Genomic DNA, 23,229 nt, shown 5'->3' on the forward strand with positions numbered 1-23,229 from the left:
TCAAAATGAAGTCACACAAATTTAAATTAAAAAAAGTGCGCACAGAAAGTGATTTTAAACCATTCAAGGACGAGATGAGTTGCACGCTGTTTTCCGTGCTGCACACACATCCAAAGCGCGCTCACAGAAAAAGATTTTAATGTGATTTTAAACATATGCTGTATCACGTGTGCATCACGGAAAACAGTGCGCGACTCGTCTTACCCTTGAATGGACCCACCAAGCTCTTAAAGTGACAGCAGCCTAATAGTCCCACTGCTGTCTATACAAATATAGTAACAAAACATTCAGTCAAGAACGAGTGAATTCTCTGTCTTCTGTTGTTTGATTAGTGTTAATGTAAATTTTATATTGTTTGATTAGTGTTAATGTAAATTTTATAAAGTGCAATGGTTTTTTACATTTGATTAGTTTCTGAACCTAATGACTTGAAAATCTTAAAACACTATTTTTAATATCCTTATCCGTTCAGTAGAATTTATTTGTAGTGATTGCTAATTTTTTATTTGTTTACTTGTCTTTGATAATGCTTGAAATTTATATTAGTTAGGCTAGTTGTTCTTGCTATGGTAGTTTTGAACCATAGGCAAAAGTTCCTTGTGTAAGTGTTCTATAGCCAATTTATACACATTTAATTTGTTTGATAAAAAAAGCCCAAAAATAACACATTTACATTTTTTCCCCAAATAGTGCAGCCCCACTACCACATCCATAAATATAAGTGTAACTTATAACAGAAGTGATGCCATTAATCTTACCACAGAAACAAGGATGTTTGTCATTAAACGGCAAAAGCCTGGTTTCTGTGACTAGTGACAGGAAGGCGCACAAAAAAAATACCTTCATAATTTTGTTACCAGCACCCCTCCAGTTTCCAGACATGAATTTTAGCTACAGTATCACACAAGTTATGCACACAGCTTTTGACATGGACAGTGGACAGTCTTACTATCTCCATTGGGCAGGGTAGAGGCATCTGCGGGCCGGGAGTTCTTGCAGCTGGATTGACCCTCGCTGCTGGGAGTCTTAGACAGACTGCGGGAGGTGCCTGGAGGGGTGGTTTTAAGTGGTGGACGACCTCGCCGTACCCCCAGTTTGGTCTTATCCTCCTCTCCATCTTCTTTATTCTGTGGTGCACAAAAACATTTTTTTTCCAAGGTTCTAAAAAGATAAGTCTTTTTTTTTTTGGATAGATTGTCACTCACCTTCATTTTTTTCTTTTGTTTTCTCTTTGTTCCACCCTTATCTCCAGGCCATATTATTCGATCTGCATTGACCCATTCATCATATCTGTTTCAGAGACAAAATAGCCTCTTGAATATTATTGTCATCACACAAACAAGGTGAACAATAAATAATCTATTCAGTCTTCACAAACAATTCAGATACAATTCAAATGAATTTAGAAAATTACCCAATGAAATTTCATATTTTGGAATCTTTAATGGTAACAGGCTGAAAGTCTATTATAATTAATGTGACAATTGAAGCAGAGGTTAATCAGACAGCCAAGAGAAATGTAACATCACATGAAATCAGTCGAGTTAGCGAAACCATTCTCTGGTATCATCATCTTAGACCCCGTTCTCATAAACAAGCGTTTGATTTTCAGTATGACTTTCTCATGTACCCAAGTCACCATTTACTAAGTATAGTATTCAAACAAGTAAATGAAATGTCAAAAAGGCAGTCACATCAAAGCCTCACCTCACGTTCCAGCCGTAGTAATGCACCAGGTAAACAACCTCTCCATTATCTGTCTCTGTGTTCTTGATGTTAGCTTCATAGATCTTCTGTGTCTTCCCCTTGCCATATTTCACTTTGACTTTGGTGCCGGTCAAAGAGTGCTCAGAATCCTCACAGCAGTCACCCTCCTCCCTCTCGTCACTGTCAAACAAACAAATGATGATGCTCTTCCTCCACAAAGAGATTTTTTTAAAGGATTATATCATGGAAAACAGAACTTTTCTTGTTCTTCTGATTTACTATATAAGCATACAGTTCACTTACTGACACAAAACTTCTGAATGGTAAAGTAAAAAAGGATGCATTAAATTGATCAAAAAGTGGCAGTAAAGACATTTATAATGTTATAAAAAAAACTGTTCAAAAGAAAAGCATTTATTTGAAGTATTCTATTCATCAAATAATTATAAAAGTATTGTACCCGCAGAAATATTAAGCAAGACAACTATTTTCAACACAGATAAGAAATGTTTCTTGAGCAGCAAATCTGAATATTAGGATGATTTCTGAAGGATCCCGTAATATTGAAGACTGGAAAAAAAATGATATATATATATATTTTTTTTTAGGGGGTGTGGACACAAATAGTCAAATATTCGATCTGTAATTATTATTCGAAAAATAGAATTACTATTCAAATTTTACTGCATTGCTTTGCTGGCCAAACATCAATTGAATGAGGAAAGACAGCTGTTCATCACTGCATTCATGACTCCCAGATATATACACACACATACACAGGGAAATTCCTTCAATGTGACCCACACTGATGAATAACAGGAGAAAAGAAAAAAAAATTCTCCAGGTATTAGACGACCTCAGCAAAAAGAGCCAGATTAATTTAAGGGTCAGAGAGAGGGTGGAACATAGTCTTGTAAAACTAAAGTATAAATTGTAAGAACAAATTAAAACAAAATGGTTTATAATTGGCATAAAGAAAGAAACAAAAAAAACTTGAAAAGTGAAAAATATGGCCCCTTTAAAGAAATTCACTAATAAATTAATACTATTTCTTCTGTTTAAACGCAGAAGTTAATCAGACAGCCAAGAGAAGTGTAACATCACATGACATCAGTGAAGTTAGCGAAACCATTCTCTGGTATCATCATTTTTGACTCTGCTGGAACAGGTTAAATTCCAAAGTTTTAAGCCTAATCACATGAATGACAGTTTTCAGAGTCATTCCATTTTAATGACATTTGGAAGAACATCATGAACATAAATCAGTTCATCAGAACAGCCAAACATTTAACAGGTTAAGCACAGATGATGCTGACGTACCGGTCCCGGAGTCTGGATCTCTCGCAAACTTCCTCCTCATCTTCATCGTCCTCCTGCTCTTCGTCATCAGTATCTTTATCAGACTCATCGAGGCGGTGACTGCGGCGTTTCCCGGGGGTCTCCCCATCAGATTTCTCCTTATGCTCCTCTCCGCTGTTTTCTCCTCCAACTTGCATCTCCTCTTTCTTTTCCTCGGATTTCTCCTGCTTCACAGGCTCACTCGCCTCTACTTTCACAGGGGTCAACGTACACCGCCGCCGGCCCTGAGGAGTCACAGACATACAAACAAGATGTTTTAGCTAGTTTCTAACAATATATAAAAGGAAGCTCCTTGCACAAAACCAGTTATTTGAATCGCCACGTTCTATAAAGAGAAAACTTATATCCTACATTTTAGAACTAGTATAATAATTTAATTACACTCACGTGAGCAGCACAAACACCTTAGTTATAATTGTAGCATAATGAAAATGCATTATGAATAAATGCTTATATGCTCAGAAATTAACATTAAAAGAATAGTTCACCACAAGTTGAATACTACCATTATTTTCTTTTTAATGTGCACAAGAATGAGGTATGATACTTTGTACATTTAAACAAATAACATCATAAAAGCACCTCAAAAAGTGGTCCATACAAGTCATGTGCTGCAATCTGAGTCCTCCAAAGATAGCTGACAACTTTGTGTGAGAAAAATGCTGAAATTTACATTTTTCAATGAAAATCTTGTTTGACAGTTACAGCCAGCATTCACTATGGAACAGGCAGCTTGGACCAATGATTCATTTATTTTTTTGTGTTACACAGAAGTAATAGTTTTCAAAAGACATGAGAGTGGGTTTTAATTTTTGAGAGAACTATTCGTTTAAATGCAGGATGCTTGCCAGTTTAAAACCCCTAAATAACAGACATACACTTAAAATCAATTTAAATTCAAAGATGCGGATCAGACAGCCAAGAGAAGTGTATCATCACATGACATCAGGCCATGAAAGCGAAACCATTCTCTAGTATCATCATGTGCATTTCCTCAAACTCATTCGAGGACAAAAACACTTTGAATGCAAGTATTACTGCTCTGTAGCTGACAGGTCATTACTGCTCTGTAGCTGGCAGGTCATTGAGCATGAAAATCCCATATCCTGAGAGGAGCCTAACAGATAGACAGAGACACTCACCCTGGGCGAGCAGAAATCTTTGCATCCTTTTTCACTCTCGGCATCTGACTCATCAGCGTCTGCCACAGGTTTGTCCTCGCTGGTTCCAGGCTCCGCTGTAACCTGCAGCATCATCTCATCTGTGTCTTCACTCTCTTTTTTTACAGTCTTAACGCTCTGCGCTTCTGGCTGCCTGTCTGGCCGCGGCTCGTTGTGGTGCACCGTCCTGAATTGGATCTGAGCCGAACGGCAGTACTCCTCAAATCCGTACAGATACCTGAGATTCAGGCCAAAGGATAAGTTAATGTATTATTTTATCACCAACAAACAATTATTAAAATAAATATTCTGGGTTACTTTCAACAGTATTGATGTTCTGCAAAGTCTTGTAGATGCATTTAAATTGGGCTTCTCCAAATGTTTTATTGAACTCAAGAAGAGGTTAATCAGACAGCCAAGAGAAATGTAACATCACATGACATCAGTCAAATTTGCGAAACCATTCTCTGGTATCATCATATGTGACCCCATTCTCTTATAAACAAGCCTTCAATTTTCAAAAGGGCTTGTTTTTTTGTTTTGTTTTTTAATCTGGCCACTACGTGAGTTGATGTACTTAAAAAAGAATCGATACAGCATAGTATCGCAATATTTTCTCTGGCAGTACTGTATCGATACACGGGCGCCAAGTATCAATCTTTTATTATTTAAATCGCCCCTTAAACCCCCATTCACTAAGTTAGGCCTATTCCCTAGGTTAGTCCACTAATACTGTTCACTTGAAGGAGTGAATGAAAACGAATAAGCGATTTCGGACAGCCGTTGAGCGTAGGCTACATAAGCTGTACATTCGTTAATGCAGTGCAATGTGAGACAGAGACGCGATCTGACACGCGTCCGATTTTCTCACAAATCGCTACGTTCATTTAAGACTTTTATTTAAATCATTTAAGACTGCTCTTATGAGGACACTCGACAAAACGGACATTTTGGCATAATTTGTGTGTGTTATGGTTTGTTCAAGCCATGTTACTGTAAACATGCTTTTTGCTCATGCATTTACACTGAAAGAGGGGTCCAAAATACTGTTGTAATCAACAGCATGCAACAGATGCAGCCCATAAACATCAAGTTCAAAATGACCCAGAATATTTCATTAATAATCGTAAGAGTTCATCTTAAGTCACCTTCGAAAGTGGAAAATTGTCTCCATTTGCCAATGCCACAAAAAGAACACTGGCTGCTGAGTAAACAAATATAGTCCTGCACAGCAGGAATTGTGAGAGCATGCACTTACTTTCTGTAGGCTGTTTTCACATTGTATGAGGCAGCAGAGTTCAGAACCGGGATGCCGAGATCCATGTAGATCTGTTTCCAAATAGATCCGCTCTCAATCTAAAAAACAAAACAAACCATCTCATTTCACAAGTCTTTTTGATGACTAAAATAACTAATTCTTGCTGCACAGAGTTGGGAGTGTCATGCACATCTGTCTACCGCACCCAGGGATCAAGATAGCTTAGAGAAACTTGACATCACTTGAACAAGCACAACCGTTTTCCCAATTACCACCCCTCCAAACTCCCAAGTATAATTACCCTAAATAACATTCACAGAACATGCTTTTGATAAACAAGCAATTTTCAACTCAGTTCAGCTCTGTGAACTGCATAAATTCAATCAGTGGCTACTTTCGCTTCATATTTTTGGCAAAGTCTCACTTCCCACTTGCCGAGTACAATAAACAGATGGTGGGAATGCTAAGAAGACTCACATTGTCACAGCCTCCGTGAATATACACCAGTCGGAAGAGCTTGAAGAGGTTGAGATCCTTGTAGCCAAGCACTGGAGGTTTGTTAATTGGAGTCCCTGGATGAAAAGCAAAGGTGCACAGAAGCGTTAAACTGAAAATATGCCCTGCAGAACTGGTCATGAGATTAAATGGGTGGGGGGGCATTTGAGCTTTTGAGGCCACACACACAAAGATTATAAAAGACATCCACCATGATATACACTGTTTAGCTGTCCCTATGAAGATTGTTAATCCCCATTTAATTTTTTCCCAATAGTGATTACAACTCAACTGGTGATGTGCAGGCATTACCTCTGTCCTCCATGAACTTGTAAAGCTGCTGTAGAAAGAGGTCCCTTTCCTCTGGGTCTGGCTCATCATCAGGCTGATTAAGAGAAAGAAAGTACAACATCTACACATTTCTGAATTTGAAGTTCACCAAGTACGGAATTATCTTGCCATCTTTTTTAAAACCCAGTTCACATAACCAACAAAAAAGCAGTTTGTTCAGTGGATATCTAATCGATCATAGGGTCAATTACCAAACACTTTGATTTTGTATGACTTTTATTTTTTTAAAGAGCATTAAAATAAAAACCATGAGGAATTTAGCTATTCTGATTCTAGTTACTTAAATACTATTAACAAATCTAGAGCTGTAACTAACAATTATTTTGGCAATCGAATAGCAAACAATAGCATTTAAAATGACTTAAAATACATAAACTACATACTTTAACAATGAGGCAATAATATTTGGTTCAAATATTGTAGTATCAAAATCAAGCAATCATATGGTTTTATAGAACAGCACTGTCAGAATACATAATATAAACAATGATCTTGTGCATTATGCATTATAACAAATGCACAAATGTAACAGTGCGCCAACAACCTGATGATTATTACACTTTACAGCAGATCAAAACATTGTTTAATATTGGCCAAAAGTATTTAATTCAAATGTTCACTTAATCTTTCATATTTGGTAACTTCTTTATGATAGAAATTATACAGCCACTAATTTATTGAACAAAAATATGTGGACATCGAAACATGTAAACTCAGCAAGTTCAAACTTCTATTAAATAGCGATGAACCGTACACATATTTAGAAAGCCATCTCCTGTTTGGCACCATGTGGATTTTTTTAATATTTATTCGAGAAGGAATGGCGGAAGGCACTAACCATGCTCGGGAGATTTTTCCGCCTTTTAAGAGGACCAAATCTGAGGTGTGGTCATATTTTAGCTTTTACAAAAGTCCTGAGGGAAATTTAATCGAGGATGGTCTGATGGTCTGCAGAACATGCACAAAAAAAGTCACTGCAATAGGGGGAAATACTTTAAATCTGCCGAGTCGTATCGTGTGACCATCACCCGCTGTTGTAGCGAACGCAAGGCAAGTTAACTTTTACCTCAATACCTAAACTACGTCTGGGAAATAATTGGGCACAAAATGTTGTTTGGAGTTGAAATAATTTTCTCACTCACTTGAAATAACCGTGAAGCTTCAGTGAAGAAAAGTTTGCAGCAAGTGGCCTTATGCCAAAGACGAACGAACAAGTTAACAAGACTATAAGGAGTCACATTTAAGAGATAATAATGTATATTCGTTGTACACTTAATACACAGATTTTATTTACCACATAATTATGGGGACATATTGAATTGAGATTGTTTTAAATCTTACATGTTAAATCCATTTCGTACAGCGTACAAAACTCGTCCGGACAAGATGATCACAACAATATTATCAAACTCTGTAAACAATAAATCAACTCTGATTTCATTTTCAATACAATCAAAAACGTTCTCCGTTCCCAAGACGGCAAGTTGTATTTGAATGAAATGAGAGACCACGTCCGTTGTGATACATGGATGTTCGCTGCGTTATAATGCGTTGCTATTGACGACGGTCATAAGGAAAAAATGGCACAGAATAGAATCTTGCTTTAAAAAGAGCATTGAACTGCAAACCCACAGGGCGTATTATATATAAATATATATATATTTTTTTGTGTGTGAATTCTCAATAGCATTAACTATTCTGTAGTACGATTTTTAAAATGGTTTTAATACATCGTCCAGCCCCAGAAAACTGTCTAATAATGCTGTTCATGGATTCTCCTATGTGTAATGTCCTACTAACTTCTGGTACTTTGCTGGTTACTCGTCACAGGCTTTTTTTAAGTAGAGTACTCAAATTTAATCAAGGAATCATGCCAGCCCTAAATTCCTTTAACTAAATTAAGAGAAGTTATTATCGGAGAAATTAAATTCTTATTTACAGACTTTTAATTTGAACATAATTAGTCCTATTTTACATTCATTTTATTTTATAAAAATAAATAATCACTTATTAGAAACAAAGTATGTTGTGGAATGTATCTTAAATTACACATTTGTCATAAGAACACGTCAGTAATTACACCAAATTAAGTCTTACTAGCCCTAAATGCAGAACATCAAAGAAGTGGTCAGAGTGAGATTAATTCATCAACTACTCCAACAGATTCATAAGCGTTTTTGATTTATTAAAAAGAACCAGCTCATAAAAGTAATTTGTTTCTGAATGGGATTAAACTGGCAGCATACAAGTACAGACAAAAAAACAAAACCTGAAAATCACAATTACATTCTAACATCATTACAATCTAAAAACAAAAGTAACAGAAAGTTATAATTAGGGCTGCAACTAACGATTATTTTGATAATCGATTAATCGGACGATTATTTTTTCGATTAATCGATTAATCGGATAGAAATTAAATTAGATTTTTTTTTTTTATAACTAAATAAAACCGTAAATCAGGGTATTTATGTGTAAAAGTGTACTTTAAAAAGTGCAAAAGCCACACATTGAGTTTTACTAATATCAATATTTGCATTGTTTTTAATGATAATTGCTGATGGCAAGTTGACAAACATGATTATTGTTAAAAAAATGATATCCAACATATTATGTTTTAACACAATTTTTGTTAAAACAAATTTATACAGACATGTTGTTCAGATGTGAATATCTGAACTAAAAACAAACTAAAAACATCTAAAATATATAATTCATTTAATTTTTATTTAAAATTAATTATATATAAGGATAAAGAATATAATATATATTATATATAATATATAAAAGAATATAATATAAGGATAAATTGATTAAATAAATAAGAAAGACTGAAAACAATTGTGTGAATGTAGAGCCGCAGTAGATCGCGTTTGAAAAACAATTAAAACTTAGTAGACAAATGCTATAAAAAGAGAACGGAATGGAGGTAACGTTACCCAGCAAGCTAACAGGCTTGAGTAAAGGACAGGAGAAATTATGCATTAGTGCACAAGCATTCGCTGAAAACCACTGAGTACAGTGACTAAAAAACAATATTTTACTGCTGCTGTTATTAACTGCCTTTATATTTAGTGCTTCGCTTTGTAAAGACCGTTTTAATTTAACCTATTTCTGCGGTAGCGCTATTTTAATCCATCACTTACGTTGCGAGCGAACTGATTGCGCAACCTGATGCTCGAGACAAAATACAGACATCCCAAGATCCCGGAAGTCCCGGGAGTCTCCCGCATATTGATTGCGGCTCCCTGATGCCCGCGAATTAGTTCAAACTCCCGAAATCTAGAGCGCGCATGCGAGACAGAGACTGCTCCAAACCGTGTAGCGCGCGCGCTCGGCAGAGCGCCTGAGGGAGAGAGACCTTGCGTGTGTGTGCGTACCAGTAAACGCTCCCCGTGACGTAAGCAGACCAACTAATCGATAATGACATTCGTTGACAACGATTTTCATAATCGATTATAATCGATTTTATCGATTAGTTGTTGCAGCCCTAGTTATAATCACTACATTAAAAATAAAAATACACTGACTTAATGTTACCTGGTAAGAGCTTAGGAATTATATTTATATACACTTTACATTTACTACTGTAATTAAAACACACTTGGTTGTAGGTATAAAATTACACAAACAAAATTCAACCCCCATTGCAAATCAGGTTTATTGGCAACATTTACACTTTCAGCTGTTTGGAATGAATAAATCAAACCAAAGTAATAGAAATAGCTCAACACAACAAATGCTTCAAGTGGTTTCCCCAAATTCAACTGAAAATGCAACTTTTAAAATTAAGTCAAAATAATGGTCCCAAAAAGTTAAGAGAAGATATCATCGCCCTTCACAAACCAGGAACAGGATACAAAAAGATAGTGAAGGCACTAAGTGTTCCTAGAGACACCGTTGGAGGCATAGTTTGCTAGTTTGACATTAAAGGAAACACTACCTGGACGGGCCAGAAAAAGGAAGCTATCAACAACTGCAACCAGGTTTCTGAGAATGCAGGTTCAGAAAAACACTAGAGTGACTACAAAATACCTGCAGCAAGACTTGGTGGCAACAGGCACTGAGGTTTCAGCTTGCACAGTAAGGCGCATAGTAAACATGCGGTTTCCAAAACTCCAAGACATAGCAAGCTTAGTCAGTGGTGGTGTAGGCTATGATAGTCGGTGTTCAATCGCAACACTGGTTCCATCACTTGCCCACCGCAAAAATAAGTTTAAAGCGTTAAAAATATTTAACGCAATTACGCAGTAATCAATTTAATCATTTAATGTGTCGTGACAGATTGGCTCAGTTAAAGCCAAGTTCAAATCCACCGACTTTAATCTAGCTCCTAACTCTCCTGACTGCTTTGTCGGACAAAAATGTTGGATTTTGATTGGTCAGATCGCATGTCAATCAAACTCCCTGCGAAGGATGAATTGATGCTAATTTAAAAGTGAAAGTGCACATTGCCACACCAGCTTTTGATAAGCGATGTAACAAAAATTGTTTCGTTTTCAAATTAGCGCCAATTCAGGGCACAATAACAAAATGGTGCTGCTACCCAAGAATATTCCTTAACTGAAGACCATTGCTCATGAGGAATGGTCCTCAGAAATGCTGCCAGAATCTGGTGTCTGGTTATACATCTCATTTGCAGCAAACAGCAAAAGGGTGTTCTACTAAGTAGCCTACTAAAGACACTTGCCATGGAGGGGTTGAATAATTTTTAAACTGAAAATGCAACTTCTCCAGTTGAATTTGGGGAAAACACTGTGAACATTTGTTGTGTTAAGCTATTTCAATAACTTTTGTTTGATTTGCTCATTGCAAACAGCTGAAAGTCTGTAAATTTTGACTATAAACCTGTGTCTTTTTTTTTGTTGAGATTATAAATTAGCCTACATAAAAAGGGGAATTCACTTTTGCCAATAGTTGTGCTATATAGAAATAGAAAACAAATAGTATAAATTGAAACTGAATGATACCAATAACAATAAACATACTAACTGAAAATACTGAAACCCAAGACAGCATTGCAAAATAACCAAGCTCAATACTGGAAACAAACAAATCAAACTTAAACCCAAAATAATAGTGTTGCTACAGAAAATATGGCTTTTCCTGATGGAATGGAGTACCCTGGATAATGCAACAATACTCCCCAAACCGCTGCAACACAAATCAACAAAAACAGGCAAAATGAGGTATGGAAGGTGTAACTGCAGTAAGAGAAAGGAAATACAGTCTGTAATGCAAATCTTCTTATCTGAATGTTGTAGAAAGTCCCAGTCTTTGCAATGACCCAGCGGGAATGTGAAGATATCCAAGAACTTCAAATAATTCCACTGGCATAATCCAACACAGGTAAGAAGTAGTTATCATCACAACTCTCTTTTCTCCTATAAAGCCCCATTACAGAGTCCTCTGTGAGCTTCTCTGCAAACATCCTTAAACACAATGTGATTCCAGCATTTTTCACCCTCATTCAACCCATTCCACCACCATGCTTCCACCTCTCTTCCTCTATGCTTCCTGCAAGCTTAAAACTATTTCCTCTCTTTGTTGCCCTCTTGAGGCCAGGATGAACAATTTCACCCCTGTAACAGGGTAACTGTTACAAACCTCATAACTGTACATATGGCAGGCACATTTAATGTTTTCTGAATAGACGATTAATCCTTTGGTTAATTTACCAATAAATAATAATCGTAAATAATCCATGTATGAACTTTTACCTAATAATATTATTTATGACATAAGATTTATGCAGTGTAGGCCTAATTAGGAAAGGTGTTTACTGTGGCTGTGTTCACAGTCACTTTTTAGGATAAAGCAATTGCTTACAAGTGTGAATCCTGAAAGGTTTTGTTGATTCAGAAGATTAAAGTAGCGGCTTAAATATGTTCATTGAATCAAACAGTTGAAGTCACAACCGTATCTTAAAGCTGCTTTTCCACTGTCGGGTCCGAACAGTTCTAAAAACGGTAAGGAATGGTTCCAGTTATGTTTCCACTTGAGCCTGGCACGGTACAGTACGGTACGATTACAATCCATTCTTGACCAGGAATTCTGTTAGAAAACCATGCTGGTAGAATGTGTGTAGCTACGTTGCTTATCAGGATTGGTCACTTGGAGTTTTCCCCTCTTTTGGCGCTTTTCCACTGCATGGTACGGTACGGTACGGTTCGCTTCGGAACGGCACGCTTTGGCGCTTTTCCACTGCATGGTACGGTACGGCTTGGCACGGCTCACTTGTGGCGCTTTTCCACTGCATGGTACGGTACGCCTCGCTTTAAATGGTACCACCTCTGTTAAGGTTCCAAGCGTACCGTACCGATACTAAAATGTGACGTGGAAGCACTGTAGATCACTGATTGGTCAGATAGACGTCACTGCCAGCGTCATTGTATTTGCGAGACATCAAACCCCGCTAGATTTAAATAGCCAGTAACAGCCACCGCTGTAGCACCTGTTTTAAAACTACTTGCTTGACTTGCTTGAAGAAAAAAAAACTTCCAAAAAATAAATGGTTGAATCGTGGTCAGTGGACGAGAAGCGCAGACGTTCCTCTTGTTGGTTGCCGAGGAGCGGATAAACTATAACGATCAGTCATAATCCAACCCACTTTGAAGCGGTACTAACTGCAGTGGAAAAGCAACCGAGCTTAAGCGAACCGAGCCGCGCCGCGCCGAGTCGTACCACGCAGTGGAAAAGCGAAGCGAGCCTCACCATGCCGCGCCGAGCCGAACCGTACTGAGCCGTACCATGCAGTGGAAAAGCTCCATTTTACACCTCGCTTTTAAATCGCAAATGTATGGCCGAGCCCTGTTTTCGAATTAGCGCAATTCCCCTCGTATTTGGTTGAATGGTGGGTTCATTATTATTAATGAACAAAACAACAGGAAAACAGTACAACGACAAACTTGCTTCTATGAAACATAGAACTTTTATTAACAAATCATTAAGACTGCTTTATTAACAAAATGAATGCAGATAAATCTGACTCCTGCTGTGTTGCGACTCTAGTTTCACCCACAACAAATTGAGCAGACACGTTCAGTTTTTAAATTGCAGTGTCTGTTCTCTAACTGAACTAAATTATTTTACTATAACTATGAAAAATAATAAAAACAACAGGTGCTCAAATCATATGGATTAGATTTATGATCTCTTTATGAAGATTTTTGAAGCAACAAAGTGGTAGTTGCGTGGAGTAAATTTTGATTTTTTTTTTTCATTTATAGGTGAATTCAAATTAAGGCCCCATCCACACTACTGCGTTTTAGTTTAGAAACGGAGAATTAAAACGAATACGATCTCAGTCCACACCAGCGTTTTAGCTGCGTATTAGAACTGATCTTCGTCCACATTAAAACGACTGAAAACGCGGATCACGTGACCATTCACCTACACTGGGCATGCGCGTGCCGGTGTAAACAGAAATCAGATTGACTATTCCTCAGATTTCGCTGAGGTTGATAAGTGCCGATCTGGACATTCAAAAGTTTTCGCACCATTCTTCAGGAACTACAACTTCATTGATAAAATTATCCCACCATAGGCTGGTTCTTCCCGGCTTAACCCAAAACCGACGCTCCATGTACAGTCGATACAGCTGCTGCACACGGGAACTGTCACAGATCGCTGGAATAATAGCTTGCCTCCGGCGCATGTAGGCAGTTATAGCATTGTAAAATGTAGAATTTACTTGCACTAACGTAACTGGTAGCCCAGGCTGTTGTTGTATGTTTTCTTCCGTTGTATGACACCCAATCAGAGAGCCGAGTGTGAGCCTCTGCGTCAACGTTTCTAAAGTCCTCCGTTTTCACCCGTCTGCACTAAAACGCCCTCTGGAGATTCAAAACGCAAAACGGGGTCGGCAGCGTTTATAAACTTCTCCGTTTTAGGTCTTCGTTTTTGCCGTTTTAGTAGCAAAAGGTCTCCGTTTCTAAACCAAAACGTAGTAGTGTGGATGGGGCCTAAGACTGTTTAGTCTGCAACTAGTTGATTGTAAAAAAGAAAAAGGAATAAAATTTAGTTTTGCACATCCTTATTCTAAACAGAATTCAAGTCCAGGCTTTCTGAGGAAACAATTAATTAAAAAGAGAAGCAACCCATTATTTCCAACAAATGTTTCCACTTTTCACATGCTGGCCTTATAATTGTCCAACATGCGGGACCTTCTCCAGCGAGGAAAGAAGACTCTTTGAGATGAGCTCAGCCCTGCCCACCATCAAAACTGGCACACCTCCACTGGGCCTCAGCCAATCCCGCAGCCTTTTCACAACCAAAGGAACGAGCGGTTGCCATGGGAACGTGTCGGAAAGAACCAAGCAAATGGCCATTTGTCCTAACTCGGGGAGCAGGAAGAATGAGACATTGTTGTCCGAAGCCTGGGGGCTTTCCCACATGCTGAGACCATTCAGTGGGCTTAATCAAGGTGTACGAGAACATGAGATGTAAAGGGCCGATGGAATGTCTTCACAAATCAACATAAATACCAACACTGGGGCTCTCATTCAGTCAACACTGGTCTCAAATGGCCTCATATTGCTTCAGTACATCTGATGCCCAGCTCTGGCAAACCTTTCATCAGAGCAATCACTGCAAAACTACATGCCAATCACTGAGACCAAGAAACAAACGTCCAAGCAACAGTATAAACTAAAGTACCATAATAGGAGTCAAAAAGGAAGAAAAAAGAAAGAAAAAAAACTCACAATTTTGAAAGACAAGACTTCAATTTTCCAACACCACCAGCTTCTGAATTTGCCAGCAACACCAACATGTTTTCAACATTTAGAAAATGGCTTTTAAAAAGGAAAACCTATTTCTGGGGCAAAATGTAAAGAATTAGAAATAACAAAGAAATACTGGAGTCTTACTTCTTCTGTTCCTGGCTTCTTCTGTTCCTCCTCCTCGCCTTCTTTGCCTTCCCCATCCCTATCCCTATCCCGATCCCCATCCCCATCATCTTCATCACTGCTGGAGGATTCAAGAATCTCGCTCAAGTCCACTTTCCAGCTGTCAGGGACCTGTCTGGCTTGTAGAAAAACCTGTGCTGCTTCAAACCCTGGTAACAGAAAAAACAAAGACACAAGAAAGAGTGTATGAGAGATCAGACTGTGACCTGGAAACAGTCAAGTCATTAGAGGTCAGCTGATCTTGGGTCTCATACCTTTCTTGAGTGAGTATTCAGGTTTAGAGAGGGTGTCAATGTTTACTTCCTGAACATCTTTGCGTGCCACGGTGTGACTGCAGAACAAAAACAGTGATAAATCAGTAATAGAACAGTAACAACATGAAAATGTTTTTGTTTCTTTTTAATAAAGAAAATTTATAAATCACATTAAAAAGCAAAGCATCTCCTTTACAGATCCCATGAAATTGCTTAATGAGCAAAGACTACAACGTTAAGTTTTACTTCATGGGTTTTGTAAATGTCAATGCTACCTTTCAATGCTACTCACAATTTGGAATCAGCAAATGATCTCACTAAACATTGGTCCTTTTTGACAGTTAGGTCATCATTGCAGCTTGGAGATATCACCTTCAAAGAGGAAGAAAATATTAAAAAGATCTTTAAGTGAAAACTGCAAGTCTTTAACTGTATAGAATACTGCATTCGATTATTTTAATATTCAAACTGCCCGTCTTTAGTCTTCATTGACACATATTCAATCAGAAAGATCTTAATTCTTTCCTCGCTAGCATATTTAAAAAAAAGTTGCCAGCCAGTGCATTTTTGTCAAAGGTCAGTTTCAGAAAAATGATCAAAACAACCTTTGCAACCCCCAAACAAACTGCAACAAGTACTTTCCAACAGCAGCAATACAACATCTCAAGACTGGCTCTGTCTTTAAATATGTGACCCTGGACCACAAAACCAGCCATAAGTCGCACAGGTATATTTGTGGCAATAGCCAACAAAACATTATATGGGTCAAAATTATCGATTTTTCTTGCCAAAAATCATTAGGATATTAAAGGGGTGGTATAATGCCCTTCCACAAGATGTAAAATAAGTATTTGATGTCCCCAGAGGGAGTTTGTGAAGTTTTAACTCAAAATACCCCACAGATATTTTATATAGCATGTTAAAATTGTCACTTTTTGTGGGTTAGCAAAAAGGCACCGTTTTTGTGTATGTCCCTTGTGCAAATGAGCTGCTGCTCCCGGCACAGAGGACGGAGCTTCAACAGCTTGTGTCCTTTTACCTCACACTGACATGCACTCAAATTTCAAAAACTTTTAGCCTTTTATGTTCAAACCGGAGTCAGATAATGATGGAGAGACTTAAGAAGAAGTGACAACATGTAGAATGCAAAAGGACGTTTCTGAATGGTTAGTTGAAGAATTTATGCAGCTGATGTGGAGTTAACCATCTTCTAGTCATTAACTGGTATATTCTATCATGATAATCTATAAATCGCGTTCCCAGGGGAAGGCTTTATGTAAATTCTAGGGTTGGTGACGTCACTAACCCGGGAGGAATGTTGTGTAGTCCCTACCAGCCGTTTGTTGTAATCCTTAAAAAATGATTTCTTAAAAGCAAATATCTTCCTTTGTTTTGAACTTTGAGCGTTGTAACTTTGCAGATGTTGGTTATGCTCAACATAACACACTAACTAGTTAGAAAAGTGAAATCATAATCAACCACCCCTTTAAGTAAACATCCTGATCCATGAAGATATTTTGTAAGTGTCCTACCATATACATACATTATATATATATATATATGCAAGGATGTTGCAAGGTTGGTTTTCCACCTGGCAACGCTGGGGGGAGCGGGGAAAGTCACCATTCTCACCAGAACAGGCTATTTAACCATCCAAATGATTTCTAAATGGTTTTATTAAGTTGAAATAGTTGCCAAGTTCCCCTTTAACTTGTGCGCAAAATTAGAATACCGCATAAAACATTTGCGAGGAAATCAGTGCTTCCATACAGCGAGGCGAAAAGATCAAAATCCAAATGGCACCAAATAACCAATTAATTTGCTGCAGTAAAAGCCACTGTAGCTCTTTTTTTATATATAATAGATTACTTGCACCTCAGCGCGCAAATTAAACGCAATAAACCTGCTCATGTTAACTTGGGTGGATGTCTGCTGTTTGGGAACGCAGTCATGTAAAACAGTTCTGGGAGGTAATTATACTGAACCACTTCAAAGGCAGAATTTTCTCAGGCACTTCAGAATTACCTAAACAACATTTCAGATGCTGTGCAACGAGATCAGCCCAATGGTTAGTTCAGTTATGCCATCCCATCGCGCAAAGTCACATGACTTTTTTGATGGGAATCAATTAATTTATTCTGTAAATGTGTTTCCATTGTAGTTTATGGGCATGTTTTTTTATAAAAATAAAAATAATATTTGCCTATTTTTTTTTTAAATTTATGTGCATCTTGGCATTTCCATCCATTTTTTTAAATGTGATTTCACAAAATAGTTGAATGGAAGCATAGCTCGTCTCTCTAGCTGGATTTTAAATCCAAAAGTTAAAAGAGGTTTGTAAATGAATAAATGACTCACCAAGACGTAGTGGCAGGAATCACTATCAGACCCACTCTGAATGCAAGCAACTTTCCCCAAAAGATCATCATTAAGCCTTCTCTTGTCGTCGTCGTCATCTTCACTCGATGAAGACTCCTTCTCATCTTCTGCACTGCATTTCATCAAACAGAGCACTAATGTTTGAAACATGCTCCCTTTTCACATTTAAACACTGACCAGAAAACTGTATTTTTGAGTGTAGGAAAATAAATAAAATAGACAGGGTTTGTACACGTTGTTAAATAAGTAAATAGAAGTGTCCAGTAAACACTGATAGTAACTCTTCAAATGTGGCAGTACCAGAGACAAACTTTTGGAATACAAAGATTTGAAAACAGCTTTGCCTAACGTCCCTATTTGAATTCCCCCAAAACATTCGAGTTTATTTTTTCCATTTATGCAATTTACACCAAGTTGGCAATTTACAAACTGCAACTGTCAGACGTTACCCCATGCCAGGGTCAGAAATTAACTTTTCCATTATGGGGCCCCTTTGCAATTGATTTGTTGCTCATAAACTATTAAATTAACAGGAACTCATTACAGGGTCATTATTGTCAATTAATGTTCTTGATATTGTAATAATGATTATTAATGCAGATTAATAGAATACATAAAAGTTTTTGTGTTTGAGGAAGATGCATGTCATGTTCAGATCTAAGAAAGACTAATGAATTATTTTAGAAATAAAGACATAATTTATTCATCATGCCGATAAGATTTAATTAACTGGAATAGGGATGGGACGATTACCGGTTACACTATAAACCACGGTAAAATGTACTGACGGTTAGTAATATCGTTTAAAATTCAATTATCATTAAAACCCGTGTTTGATTGTCGCGATTTTAATAACTCACTATAAATCCTGTCCAGCCAGCAACAGTCTGACGCAGGCGCGCAATGTTTTTTTTTTTTATTCGAGAAGGAATGGCGGAAGGCGGTGACCGTGTTTGGGAGATTTTTCAGCCTTTTAAGAGGACCAAATCTGAGGTGTGGTCATATTTTGGCATTTACAAAAAAAATGAGGGAAACTTAATCGAGGATGGTCACTCTGTCTGCAGAACATGCACAAAAAAGTTGCTGCGATAGGGGTTAACACTTCAAATCTGCCGAGTCGCCCTGTGTGACCATCATCCACTGTTGTAGCGAACGCAAGGCAAGTTAACTTTGAACTTAATACTAAAACTACGTCTGGGAAATAATTGGGCACAAAATGTTGTTTTGAGTTGAAATATTTTATCTCACTCACTTGAAATAAACGTGAAGCTTCCGCGAAGAAAAGTTTGCAGCAAGTGGCTTTGAGCCAAAGACGAACGAACAAGTTCAAACAATACTATTAAGAGTAACATTTAAGAGATAATAATGTATATTCATTGTACACGTATTACACCGATTTTTTTTTACCACATAATTACGGGGACATATTGAATAGAGATTAATGTCTCTATTCTGTTAAATCAATTTTGTACAGCGTACAAAACTCGTCCAGTCAAGATGATCACAACAATATCAAATTCTGTAAACAATAAATCAACTCTAATTTCATTTTCAATACAATCGTAAACGGTGACGCAAGACGGTAAGTTGTATTTGAATCAGATTTGAATGAAATGAGAGAGCTCGTCCGTTGTGATACATGGATGTGCGCGGAGTTATAATGCGGTGCTATTGACGACGGTTGCTTTAAAAAATGCATAGAGCTGCTCGTTTTATTTATTGTTTGTTGATTCTCAAATATAAAACTTGTTGAAATGTTTTCAGTGTGAGCATCAGTTCTTTTTTAACACTTTCATTTTGTTTAACAAAACCGTGATAATATTGATAATCACGATAATTTCGGTCACTATAATCGTGATGTGATATTTTCATACCGTCCCATCCCTACACTGGAATAAACTGTATACAGAAATGGAGCAGCGAATGTGACCGATCGCGAAGCCATCCATAACTTAGGTCTAGTGCGAGTTTAAGTACTCACAAGCACTCCCGTTGAAATTAAAGAAGTTGACTTCCCTGCGACATGAATCTCTTACATCGAATCTGGACTTTGTTGTTTATGATGGGAGAATTTGCAATTTCAGTCAGAATTCAGTCACAGAGCGCGCACTGAACAAAACTCTTCGTTTCAGCATTGACTAATCTGAACACCTCTGATTGATTGGCCATCACATTCATAAGCTCAACAGAAACGTGCGTGATTGGTTATAACGCTAAACGCCGCAAAAACAAACCTGATGGATTGCCGCAGTTGAATGGATCGAATGAACATTATGTATTGTAGTTTGTTTAACCCATATTATCACTTAAACATATATTCTATTATATAAATATTTTGAAACAAATTGACCATACAAACCCTGATAGAAATAAATAAAATAGAAAGGGGAATAAAAAAGCTAGAATAATGTTCATTCAAGCTCAAAAACAAACTGGGAATCATCAGTATAAACACTGACTGAGGATGTAGGATCTAATTGTAACAGCAGCAAAACAAGACTATAGCCCCGTTCACACCACCAGCGACACGCAACGTTAAAGCGTCATGATCCTATTCATTTCAATGGAGGGCTGGCGACTTCCGGTGACAAGAGTGATAGTGACCGTTGGCGACAGAACGTGGGCGTGTCAAGCGACGTGACACGAAACAAAAGTTCAGAAATTTCAACTTTATGCAAATGAGAAGCAAATTTCACGAGCAACAACCAATAGGAGTGAAGACTTTCAGTGAAGCTCACGTCACAGTCTCGAGTCTCGACTACAGGCAAGACGGAACAGAGTTACGGAGTGATTTCACTGTATTATATGATTTGACTGTTTAACCACATACATGGATATAATAAAAATGATGCATGGAAAACAAACTGTTGACAGTCTTAGTGAGTTTGATTCATACATTCATAGTTTGTGTGTTGTATTTGTATGATGCAAGTTTAGCACTGCTGCTTCATTTTACAGTTTCCCCTGCATTATGTTAATTATTAGGGACAAGAAAAATGATTATTTGTCCAATTCGAATGACGTTTTTAGTAACTGTTGACAGTATGAGGGAGTTTAATTTGTTGATTGATCGATTGCTATTCTAGTTAATGATTTAATGCACTGAGCACTGCTGTGGTTAATATAACAACACTCTCCAACAGCACAATATTCAGGGATGCAAACACATGTATGGTCAAAAAAGAGATAGGTTATCGAAGCCCTCGCCCCGCGGCAAATAACCATAATTGTGATGAATTTAATCCTTTGTAAGTTATCATTTTGCAGTGTAAGATTAGAGTTAACACCTTTAAATATAACATAAATGTATTATGTATTTTTATTAAACTTAATGAGTGTATAAATCAGCAGCAAAAAGTAATTCTTGAAAAAATCTGCACAGTAATTTTATAAAAACTAAACATGTAAATAAAATTAAAAATTACTATTAGCACTCTTATAAAATTCAATCATGCAATCATACATTTCACAATTTTATACTTATATATTAATGTCAAGAATTCAGAAGTGTATATATTTATATAGCCTACACTACACAGAAATAATATACAATTAAATTATACTTATTTTAAATGTATTGTGCAGGATAGGTATAAAAAAATATATAGGCTTTTAATAATCTTTCAGTGCGCAAAACCATGAATGCTTCAAAACAGAGCGCACAAAAGCGTGTATGCGCATCGCGGGAGCAGAATGATGTGCTCAAAGCAACACGGAGTCACAGTGTGCAGCGCTGCACAAGTGCGCATTTAAAAGTTCACGGCACAAAGCGAAGAAATGTTGAGCGCACAAATCCTAGTGTATATCTGTCCAACAGTTTATTGATCATTTGTTTCTTCACAGTTTTCATTTGTTTCTTCACAATAAATTCCAGTTATTGTGCGTTTGATGCCGATTCATTCATAGTCCTTGTGCTAACAGGCACGGTAGCAAGTCGTTTAAAAACAGCAACAAACATAATATACAAATACACAAAATAAAGTAATTTTATGTAATTTTAATCCACAGCCTTTTATCTACAGATCAAGCACAATAATATATTGGAGAGAGAGTTTTACCGTGCATCCTGCTGTAACCGGACGAGGCGTGCGCGCTGTTTGAATACTGAATGGAGAATGATTGACAGCGGCAGAGGAGGGAAAACGAGTTTCCGTAAACTTTAATTTAATGATGTAAATAGACTTCTGTCCCTCACATTAAGCTATGGAATGGCTTCAGATGACTTTGTGAAATTATAATAAGACCCTCTCAGTCTCAGACCCAAGTCACCCAAACTGACGTGAAAAAAGCGTGAGGCGCCGAAAAGCGCGCTGTTTGCATCCCTGAATATTACTTTTAATCTTTTAAGCCTAATTCCTAGTCAAATGAGAATATCTTTGTTTTATATATCACTTGTGATTGTACTTGCTACAGATATGGTCAGACGTGAAGTCTACCAAAAGAAATTAGAGCGAAAGCACTGGGAATGCCCACAAGCGACACAGAGACTACGACATACAGCGACAAAATCGGTGGCGGTGTGAACGGGGCTTCTGAAGTGTACTATAACAAGCTCAGTATGAATTTAGCTTCTGCACTAATATATCAGAGATCATTTACATACTGAAGTCTTAAATGTACATTAGCAAAAGCCCGTTTAAAATAAAGAAGGGATTTGAACGAAAGTGGGAAAATGATCATGTAAAACTAAGTTAGGACTGTTTTGGGTGCAAGAAACTATGATGTGGACTTGTAAACAGTGAGGAATTAATGTAAAAATGATCTTCATCTAGATAGCACAAAGAGGAAAAGACTGCAAATACTCACACTGCCTGAGAAGACCTTCTACCCCGATTTGTCTTCTTTCCAATGACTGGAGTGCCAAAGTGCTCTGGGTTAGTAAGGGGCAGTTGGTCCAAAGTCTGTTACAGAGAGAAATGGGCAGAAAAAAGGAGAGAAAACAAGGGAAAAGCGTTAACCACAAGACACATGATGCAGATAACACCTCACACTCAATTTATTTTTTACATTTACCTCACTCTCTGCAAAATGTCTTTCGCCTTTAAGACACAGTGAAGTTCTTCTAAGGGTTTTCTCATCCCCGTCATCAAAAACTGCAATGACCATGGGAGGAAAAAAACATTAAAATGTAAATGGCAAGTAGTTTTAGTTTACTGAAGATCAATTATAGGGCCTAAGAGTGGTACTATATGTGCAATTCTAGGGAGTTTTAGACAGCGGTGTCTGTACGTACCCACAGTGTACCAGCTGGCATCTGTGAGTTTGCTGATGACAGCTTCGCTAAGTCCACCCTCTGGGCTCTTCACTTCCACTGTTGAGCCAACCTGAGACCAGAGATGTAGAACACATCATTGCAC

At 37.5% G+C, this 23,229-nt stretch overlaps 1 protein-coding gene and 4 non-coding genes across 5 annotated transcripts in view; all 5 read right to left on the reverse strand.

Moving 5' to 3' along the window:
• arid4a (AT-rich interactive domain 4A) overlaps positions 1–23,229 on the reverse strand; it is a 37,554-nt gene that overhangs the window by 10,521 nt on the left and 3,804 nt on the right. Inside the window, exons 5-19 of the mRNA XM_077238982.1 lie at positions 23,106–23,196; positions 22,886–22,965; positions 22,679–22,773; positions 17,852–17,984; positions 15,786–15,865; positions 15,494–15,570; positions 15,201–15,388; positions 6,292–6,364; positions 5,962–6,056; positions 5,485–5,582; positions 4,209–4,464; positions 3,028–3,290; positions 1,708–1,887; positions 1,206–1,290; positions 950–1,127 (exon numbers count right to left, since the gene is read on the reverse strand). Of these exons, the coding sequence (XP_077095097.1) occupies positions 950–1,127; positions 1,206–1,290; positions 1,708–1,887; positions 3,028–3,290; positions 4,209–4,464; positions 5,485–5,582; positions 5,962–6,056; positions 6,292–6,364; positions 15,201–15,388; positions 15,494–15,570; positions 15,786–15,865; positions 17,852–17,984; positions 22,679–22,773; positions 22,886–22,965; positions 23,106–23,196 (1,972 nt within the window). The remainder of the gene's footprint in view (positions 1–949; positions 1,128–1,205; positions 1,291–1,707; positions 1,888–3,027; positions 3,291–4,208; positions 4,465–5,484; positions 5,583–5,961; positions 6,057–6,291; positions 6,365–15,200; positions 15,389–15,493; positions 15,571–15,785; positions 15,866–17,851; positions 17,985–22,678; positions 22,774–22,885; positions 22,966–23,105; positions 23,197–23,229) is intronic.
• On the reverse strand, positions 1,497–1,578 carry LOC143747419 (small nucleolar RNA SNORD53/SNORD92). Its single transcript, XR_013206740.1, has one exon. It is a non-coding gene; the product is annotated as a small nucleolar RNA SNORD53/SNORD92 (small nucleolar RNA).
• Positions 2,779–2,860, reverse strand: LOC143747420 (small nucleolar RNA SNORD53/SNORD92). Its single transcript, XR_013206741.1, has one exon. It is a non-coding gene; the product is annotated as a small nucleolar RNA SNORD53/SNORD92 (small nucleolar RNA).
• LOC143747422 (small nucleolar RNA SNORD53/SNORD92) lies at positions 3,973–4,055 on the reverse strand. The gene has a single exon (XR_013206743.1). It is a non-coding gene; the product is annotated as a small nucleolar RNA SNORD53/SNORD92 (small nucleolar RNA).
• Positions 4,630–4,711, reverse strand: LOC143747421 (small nucleolar RNA SNORD53/SNORD92). The gene has a single exon (XR_013206742.1). It is a non-coding gene; the product is annotated as a small nucleolar RNA SNORD53/SNORD92 (small nucleolar RNA).

Source organism: Siphateles boraxobius, unplaced genomic scaffold, assembly GCF_051911475.1.
Source record: "Siphateles boraxobius isolate OS27281-9 unplaced genomic scaffold, OSU_SipBor_1 22, whole genome shotgun sequence".
Taxonomy (NCBI): Eukaryota; Metazoa; Chordata; class Actinopteri; order Cypriniformes; family Leuciscidae; genus Siphateles; species Siphateles boraxobius.